We start from the raw sequence: 8,649 nt of genomic DNA on the forward strand, positions 1-8,649 counted from the left end.
AGTGGGGCAAAAAGTGCGGTTGGGACCTTGTGGGGTGTAGATGTACCTGCGTGTGCTCGGTGTATTTATAACCTAACCGATCAAACCTGCAAGGAGAGTTTCACCCCGCGTCGCAGCGAAGGCGAAATCAGAGGTCTCGCACCACCTTCCCTTCACAAGACCCCGCGCGGAGCCAAGGCTGGACACACTGGGGTTAATCTAAACGAGCAGGGTTTTGCGGGCTGTTTAACCTGCGTCCCGTCTAGCCGCAGGATAAATAAGCCCCCGAGCCGCAGCCGGCGGCGGAAGGAGCGGTCCCCCGGCGCCGCCGGGCGGGCGCAGCGGCGGGCGCTTGCGGGCTGCGGCGCCGAGCCTGAGCGCGGCCGCGCCGCGGCGGCGTTGCGGGAGGCGCTGCGGCGCCGGCGGGCTGCGCGCAGCGGCGGCGGGGGGCGCCCGGCTGCCCCGCGCCTCCGCGCCCGCCGCGGGGCCGTGTCGCTGCCCCAGCCCCTGCCCCGCCGGCCGGGCGGCCGCTCGCTCTCATCCGTCCCAGATTTGAGTCGACCGCAGCGTTGCTGTGGTGAATCCTTCGGTAAATCCTTTCCTCCACCCCCACCCCCCTTTTAAGGCTAATGAAACAGGTACGGAGCTGATGGATCAGAAATCCGGGGGGGGGGGGGACGGGGACGGGGACGGGGGACAGGCGCGAGTGTCTCTGTTTGTAGGAGCAAAACCAAAGACCGTACTGAAAAACACGCGCAGAAAAAGGAGACTGCGGAAGGCGGGGGGGGGGGGGGGGGGGAGAAGAAATGTTCCAGGACATACAAGATTTAAGACTTTAAAAAGAAACGAGAACGCGGTAAAAGCAGCCGCCTTTCTAGCCCAAAGTCGCCCTTCCCTGCTTGCGGTAACCCAGCACTCGCAACAAGCCCTCTTTGGGGTATTCAGGCTTGAGGGAGCTGGTGCCGAAAGAGGCAGCTGAGATGATGTAGACGAGCTGAAGGCCTGATTGAAAGAAAGTTCCCCCGATTATATTTGTGTGGAAAAGCTCACCTCTTGCAGAGCTCTAAAGTGTAATCAACGCTGAGGCTTACACTTGAAGGATGTTAACTCTCATACGGGAACCTACTTTCTCCTAAACGATTTCTTGCCTACTGAATGAGAGCCTCCCAATTGAAGCAAAATGATCCTTATGTACTAATATCAAGCACAGCCACAAAGCGACCGGCTATTTATGCTGCCACTTTAGACAAAGATATTTAGTTATTCCCGGGTAGCAAGTGCACTTTTGCATTTTTAAGCACGAACCAGCCGAGCACAAACATATTTACGAGTGCAATTACTAAATAGTTATTTGACACTTCAAAGTCACTGGGTTAACTGTACCTTCGCTGCAATTTTCTTAGTATTCAGGTAATCGCTTTATTAAATGAGTTTCCTAAGACAGTAGGCCGGGGTGTAAAATATTTAGGGAAGGTTTCTCTTCTCATCTCGGGAACACCCGAGAAATGTGAGCTTTGGAGACACTGGACAACTTGGGGGATTTCTTCGAAGACTGGAGTGACATTAGCTACTCGCTGTATGGACGTGTGTGTGGCTGTGAATAGGCTCTCTTTTGTTTTCACACCAGATCCGAGAACAGATCCGAAAGTGCCAAAAATTGCACTTTCTTAGAAACTGCAGGAAATTCACTGGCAAGGTGGTGTAGCGGGTGACATGAGAGGTCTTCTCCATCCCGGTTCCCGTGCTGTATAAATAACTTTAGAAGGCAGCTCCATGTTCAGAGGGACCACGACAGCCTGTGACACTCCTTCCCTTTGAGAACAGCGAGCGACATATTGCTCTAACCTATTTTTCAGCAGTCCCTCACCCCATGCAACTGAATTACTGCTCTTCTTTACAAACTTGCATCTTCTTACTCTTCGAAGTAAAAAAAAAGGGAGGGGGAAGAAAGAAAAAGCCCTAGATGTATGGAACTCACGGTTTTAGGGAGAGAAACGACCCTCTCACTGGGGGTCTCGCATTGGGGGTCTTGGAAGACATAAAAGAGGTCCCCGAGATGCTGCATCCCAGGTGCTGCGCAGCCCCCAGCCAGCCGAGGTACCCGGCCAGCCCGTGCGGGGAGAGCGGCGCCCGGGAAGCGGTGGCCGGGGCGACGTGCCCGCGCTGCCCGGGGCTGCCCCCCGGCTGCAGGGCTCCCGCCGCGCCAGGCTTGGCGGGGGGAGCGGGCAGCTCGGTGCCTTCGCTCGCCGGCGCTCAGCCCCGGCTCCCCAGCTCTCGCGAAGGCTGGGCGGCAGCCGTGCCACCCGGGAGCCGCTTTTAAATCCTTCCACCCAGCCAAAGGGGGCTTTTTGCACTGCCTTCGATTCGCCATCCGTAATATTGCCACCCCTGAGAAAAATAAAATGACTTGTGCTCACGGGGTCTCTCCCTCTCTCTCTGTCTCTCCCTCTCTCTCTTTTTTTTAAGACGTTAAAAAAAAAATCCTGACAAGTAAAACTTAAAGGTGTTTACCTTGTCATCAGCATGTAAGCTAATTATCTTGGGCAAGATGTAGGCTTCTATTGTCTTGTTGCTTTAGTGCCTATGCCCCGCCTCTGGTGGCAGCCTAAAACCTGGCGTCTGGCTAAAACAAACGAAAGGCAGCCCTGAGCCTCCACTCAATCCAATTAAGGCGGACTTCGTCCACTCGGTTACGTGTACATCCAACAAGATCGGCGTTAAGGCAACACCAGAATATTTGGCAAAAAAAAAAAAAAAAAAAAAGATTTGCCTCCCCTTCCTTTTTTTTTTTTTTTTTTTCCCCAGCCGCCGAATCATGTCGATGAGCCCAAAGCATACGACTCCTTTCTCAGTGTCTGACATCTTGAGTCCTTTGGAGGAAAGCTACAAGAAAGTGGGCATGGAGGGCAGTAACTTGGGGGCTCCCTTGTCAGCCTACAGACAGTCTCAGGTTTCTCAGCCGGCCATGCAGCAGCACCCCATGGGCCACAACGGAACGGTGACTGCCGCCTACCATATGACAGCGGCAGGGGTCCCCCAGCTCTCCCATGCTACGATGGGGGGCTACTGCAACGGGAACCTGGGCAACATGAGTGAGCTGCCGCCTTACCAGGACACCATGAGGAACAGCGCTTCGGCGACAGGATGGTACGGCACCAACCCGGACCCCCGCTTCTCCTCAAGTAAGTGAGCCCGGGGCTGGGTGGCGCCGGCGGTGGCTGCGCGCTGCCCGCCGCACCGCGGGCGCCGGGGGCTCCGCGCCAGGGCGCGAGTCGGTCCGCGCCGCGGCCGCCCCCTCGTTCCTCCCCTGCCCGAGGACCGTGTCCGGTGCCTCCGCCCCCGCGGGGCTTCGCGGCAGCCTCCCGGGGCTCGCGGCGGGGGGACGCGGGCGCGCAGCCCCGCGCGCGAGGGAGCGGGAGCCCGGGGTCGCCGTCCGGCGGGGCGGCGGCGGCCCGGCCCGGCCCGGGGACGCCGGGGGAGCCGGCAGTGCCTGGCCGCTGCCCGCCGCCCGGCCGCGGCTCGGCGAGGGGGGAGCCGGGGGCGCGGGACCCGCGTCCCCGGAGGCGCAGGCGGAGCGGGCGAGCCCGCCGCGGGCGGCCCGGCGGAGCCCCCGCTGCGGCCGCTGCCGGCGCGCTGCCGCCTGCAGGTGCCTCCCCGGGCAGCGGTCCCCGGCGCGGGGCGCGGGGCGCGGGGCGCGGGGCGCGGGGCGCGGGGCGAGCGGTCGCCTTCCCTCGCCGGGGCCGGGCCGGGCGAGGAGGGGCGCCGCCGCCCGCCGAGGCGCCGCGGGTGTCGGCGGGAGCGGGGCGCCGCCGCCGGGCTGCGGGAGGCGGCGGGAGGCGGCGGCGGGGCGCGGGGGGCCGCGGCCGGCAGCGCGGGCCCGCTCGGGCGAGCCGAGCCGCCTAAAGCGCGCCGTCTTCTCCTCCCTCGCAGTCTCCCGCTTCATGGCCCCGTCCTCGGGCATGAACATGGGCGGCATGGGCAGCCTCGGCTCCCTGGGCGACGTGAGCAAGAGCATGGCCCCGCTCCAGAGCACGCCGCGGAGGAAACGGAGGGTCCTTTTTTCCCAGGCCCAGGTTTACGAGCTGGAGAGACGTTTCAAGCAGCAGAAATACCTCTCCGCCCCTGAGAGGGAACATTTAGCCAGCATGATCCACCTCACCCCGACTCAGGTCAAGATCTGGTTCCAGAACCACCGCTACAAGATGAAACGCCAGGCCAAAGACAAGGCTGCGCAGCAGCAGATGCAACAGGAGAACGGCTCTTGCCAGCAGCAGCAGTCTCCCAGAAGGGTGGCGGTGCCAGTGCTCGTGAAGGATGGCAAGCCCTGCCAAGCAGGCTCCAACACACCCACGGCAACGATCCAGGGCCATCAGCAGCAGGCAGCTACAACAATCACGGTGGCTACCAATGGCAACAGCCTCGGACAGCATCAGAGCCACCAGACAAACAGTGCGGGGCAGTCTCCAGACATGGGACAGCACTCGGCCAGCCCGTCCTCCCTGCAGAGCCAAGTCTCCAGTTTGTCTCACCTAAACTCTTCTGCTTCTGACTATGGCACTGCCATGTCTTGCTCCACCTTGCTATACGGTAGGACCTGGTGAAAGGATTAAACAAAGCAAAACAAAAAAAGGAAAAAAAGAAAAAAAAAAGCAGATTTCCCCAGTCACACAAATCTCTGCCCTGTCCAAACTACTGGGTGTTTTTCTTTTCTTTTTTTTCTTTCCTTTTTTAACGCTTTTTTTTTTTGTTTAACTGAGTGGTTCTCTGAGTACCCCTCAGAGAGAGAGCGAGTGACTTTTTTGTTCGGTTTTATTGCTACTGTTGATGGTTTGGGGTCTTTTTTTTTCCCCCCAAGGCTGTTAAATGGGGTGTTAAAAAAATTCTGACTAATACCAGTGGAGCAGTCTGCAGAAAGGGGACCATCGTTAGGCATGGTCTGAAGGCTTGGATTTCAGATGTACACTTTGCCAGCGTCTAGGACTTGCATGTAAATATAGAGATTTTGGGGGATGGGGTGGTTTTCCCCAAAAAAGCATTCGCGTCACCCAGACACAAGAAGCAGCTTCCCCCCTCCCCTCGGTCTCCTCTCCCAGCCCCGCCGCCAGGGCCAGCGGATGGAGATGTGGAGTCATCAAAGGCTTGGCTTTTATTTTCCTCCTTAAGTTTGATGTGAACCTGTAGCTGTATAATGCTGTCAAAAGTTGGACTAAACCCATAGTTTTTAGTAACCTGTATATTTTGTTGTAAAAAAGAAAAAAATACAATCAACCAAACCAACCCCCACCTTTTTTATGGACACTGATCGCCCCGTCGTAAATCCTCTGGCAGTTTGTTATTTGCGCACGCCGCCTTTTCCTGTTGTAACTTATGTAGATATTTGGCTTAAATATAGTTCCTAAGAAGCTTCTAATAAATTATACACATTACGAACATTCTTTTTTATTTCCCTCTGGTCCCCTCCCCGGTCCCTCCCTTCCCCTATTTTTTTTTTCTGCTTGATGGAGAAACAAACGGGGATGCTACCAAATCCTGAACCCCTGCCCGTCCGAGGGCCCGGATCCTGTTCCCAAAGGGGGACTGCGCCAGGGAGTTAATGGGAAACAGGATGAGTCCCCAGCGTGGAAAAATGACAGGCAAACGTGTGGGGTTGATAAACTCGAGAGTGAAGGGACCGAGTCCAAACTGATCAGCCCGCGGGGGGGGGGGGGGGGGGGGGGGGGGCACCTCAGATTCTTATTGCTAGAGAAAGCAAAGTATTCCGGGAGCAGAAATTCAAATGCCAAAGGCACGGAGGATAAGGTAAAAGCCTAACGCCATTAGAAACACACTAACGAAGAACCTGCTGACAGTATAGAATATGCGGCCGTTTTAAAGAGCGTCCAGTTTTAATAACTTGTAAAAAAAGAGACTCATTTCTACCAGGTTTTCCTATGTACTTGTGTTTTAAGGAAAGTACAGCCACCTTATTTATAATCAAAATAAAATGATAGTTTATTGTGTACGACATGTGGTTGGAATTAAGTTTCTTTACGAGAGTGCATCTAGTTTGGGGCGCGCAGCAGCCCCGCTGCAGGCGCCCGGCGCGGCCGGTCCCTCCGCAGACGTCATCAGCGGCGCGGCCCGGGCGGGAGCTGCCTGCGCGCTGCGCCGCGGCGCCGGCCGCTCTTCCGCAGCGCCTCGGGAAGCCTGCAACGCCGCGGCTGAAGGGAAGGCGCGCGCGCGTGCCTGCGCGTGCCTGTGCCCGTGTGCGTGAGTGTGTATGCAGTGTCCGCGTGCAGCTGAGAAACCGAGGTGCATTGGTTACTAGGGTAAATATCTGGGGCAATGCAAGAGAGCTAGGTATTAACTTTGCTGTAAACAGATAAAACAGATCAAGCGAAGCAGCTTGTGCTGGACAATCAACAGATACGTGTAAAGCGCTGTCTTTCAGACCCCAAATATCCTTTTTGTGAGTGTAACTGAAAATAAGAAGCCCCCCATCCTAAAAGACCTCATCGTGTGTTTTGCTTTGCATCTTCTGCACGGTTTCGCTTTCCCCCCACACCCTCTCAGTTAAACCACGGAGGCGAATCACGGTCATTCAAAGATCTCTGAACTACAGAGGTATTATGAACTATTGATAATTTTTGAAGAGAGAGAGAGAAAAAAAAAGCAGACTGCCTGGAATGGAAACAAACCAAGCCCCAGCGTAAGGAGTAGCTTTCGAAAGCTCCAGGCTTTTATTTATACAAGATAGCCGGTGTTACTCGGACACCAAGTGCTAGTTTGGATGGAGAAAAAGGGAAATTGACAGAATGAAAAAAAGATTATCGGGTTCTTTCTGCCTCCCCCCCTCTTTATTTCTAACTAGAGAACATCACGTGTGTCAACAGAAAATTCGAGACCTTTCATTCTTTATATTAAGTCCTGCTTCATACAGGAACATTCTCAGCCAACCCCCCAAATATTCGGGTTTTTTTTCTTTACCGAGAATATTCATTTCAGCCACGTAAGGCCGTGTCAGGCTCGGCACGGAGGGGTCTGGAGCAGAGCACCGCTATTTCTGATGAAGGGACCGAGTGCCTGGAATTCCTCCTCCGCGCCGCCGCTCCGCCAGCTCCGGCGGCGGCGGCAGCGGCAGCGGCGTCGGGGCGCGCTTAAGGCTGCGCATTTTTTAGTTAGAGCTAGTTTCTCACGGAGTTAATGTACGAGAGCGAAGTGGAAAGTGATGCGGTTAAGTCGACATTTCCCGTTCAGGTGTAATTAATGTGGGGGTATCCTTTGAAACCGAGTAACATTTAAAATTGACGAGAACTGAAAGACATTAATACAGCCTACAAATATTATTTTGGCCCGAAATAATTCAAGTTGGCAAGTTCAATAGAGAATCAGCTAGTGACTTTTCATTATGGACTTCGGGGGAAATAAATGAATTTTATTGTGTCTCGACAACCTCATAAACACATATTTGGTGGTGGGTGTAATTACTGTAATGGATTATTATGTACACTGACTTATCTTTCTTAAACTAGATTTAGTTTCGATTAAATAAACTCGTTTCCAGTTTGTCTGATGTCGGCTTAGTTTAAAGTCTGTTTACTTGTTCCACAGAAAGGTGAATTCATCTCTTTATTAAGCACTAGAGACCGAGCAAACACAGTTCAAACTGTATTTACATATCAATCAGGAGAAATGCAAACAAACTGCTCTTTAGCAATTTTATAGAGTTTTTTTATGACATTGTGTTATTGCCTTTTATCATACACTTCTTTGTATAAACCAGTTATGCCTTGATTGGGCTAAAGATATTTCGGTGATCTTTTTAAAAATACGTTTTAATCTCCAGTCTCCCTCGAGAACACTCACGAGAACTTAGTCACTGTATAGCTTTTCTAAATTAAAATATGTGCCTCCGTGTAAACGCTTGCTTCTTCCAATACGCTGATTTTTCAGTCTTTCGTTAATCAATGCAAAACTTGGATAATGGGATGGCGGGTGGGAAGGGGGGAGGGTCGAGCACGATTTAAATCTGAAATGATGGAAGAAATACACATTTCCCAATATAACTGCTCCTTCAGCGACATGAGACCGTGGGCATCCCTTATTTTGAGAGAGAAAGGGAGCCAGCGAAGAATGGCTGTTCCCTTCCACTCCCCCACTCCCTGGCACTGCCTGCAAATGTACGAGAATTGCCGAGGGCATTTTTTCCTGCTGTAAATAGGAGTTCATGCTTGAGTGCCGCGAAGTGTGCATGTAGTGGCACAGCAGGCTGTGGAAAAAAAAACCCCACCACCACTACCACCGCCACAACAACAGCAACAATAGCAAAAGGCTTCTTCATATTTGCTGTTTCATATCAAAACGTTTTTGTTTCACAGCACCGTCTTTTACCACCAGTGGCTGGGGAGGCTCGGGAAGAAACCGTAAGAAGACTCGCCCATCGTGGGGCCTGCACCCACACGCTATTTCTGTCCCCGGCAGGCAGGATAATGAAGTAGCGCAGAATTGTTTCCATATCTACGAGAAAAGCGATGGGGAGCTGATCTAAAAGTATATTGCCTGCATCTCAGTTCAAAAGGCAGTGCAGTGCCCTAAGACAGTGTTCAAAGTGCAGATCCCAAACAATGTAATCTGAGACAGCTCTAAGATGACACCAAGAGAAGTTGCCACAGGGGGAAAAAAGTATTTTAG

General features: G+C 53.7%; 1 protein-coding gene across 1 annotated transcript; it reads left to right on the forward strand.

Moving 5' to 3' along the window:
- Positions 1-2,794: 2,794 nt before the first annotated feature.
- NKX2-1 (NK2 homeobox 1) lies at positions 2,795-5,405 on the forward strand. Its single transcript, XM_026120409.2, has 2 exons — positions 2,795-3,161; positions 3,910-5,405. The coding sequence occupies exons 1-2, from the start codon at positions 2,795-2,797 to the stop codon at positions 4,578-4,580; spliced, it is 1,038 nt and encodes a 345-aa protein (XP_025976194.1). The 3' UTR covers positions 4,581-5,405.
- Positions 5,406-8,649: the final 3,244 nt, after the last annotated feature.

The sequence above is a fragment of the Dromaius novaehollandiae genome, chromosome 5, assembly GCF_036370855.1.
Source record: "Dromaius novaehollandiae isolate bDroNov1 chromosome 5, bDroNov1.hap1, whole genome shotgun sequence".
Taxonomy (NCBI): Eukaryota; Metazoa; Chordata; class Aves; order Casuariiformes; family Dromaiidae; genus Dromaius; species Dromaius novaehollandiae.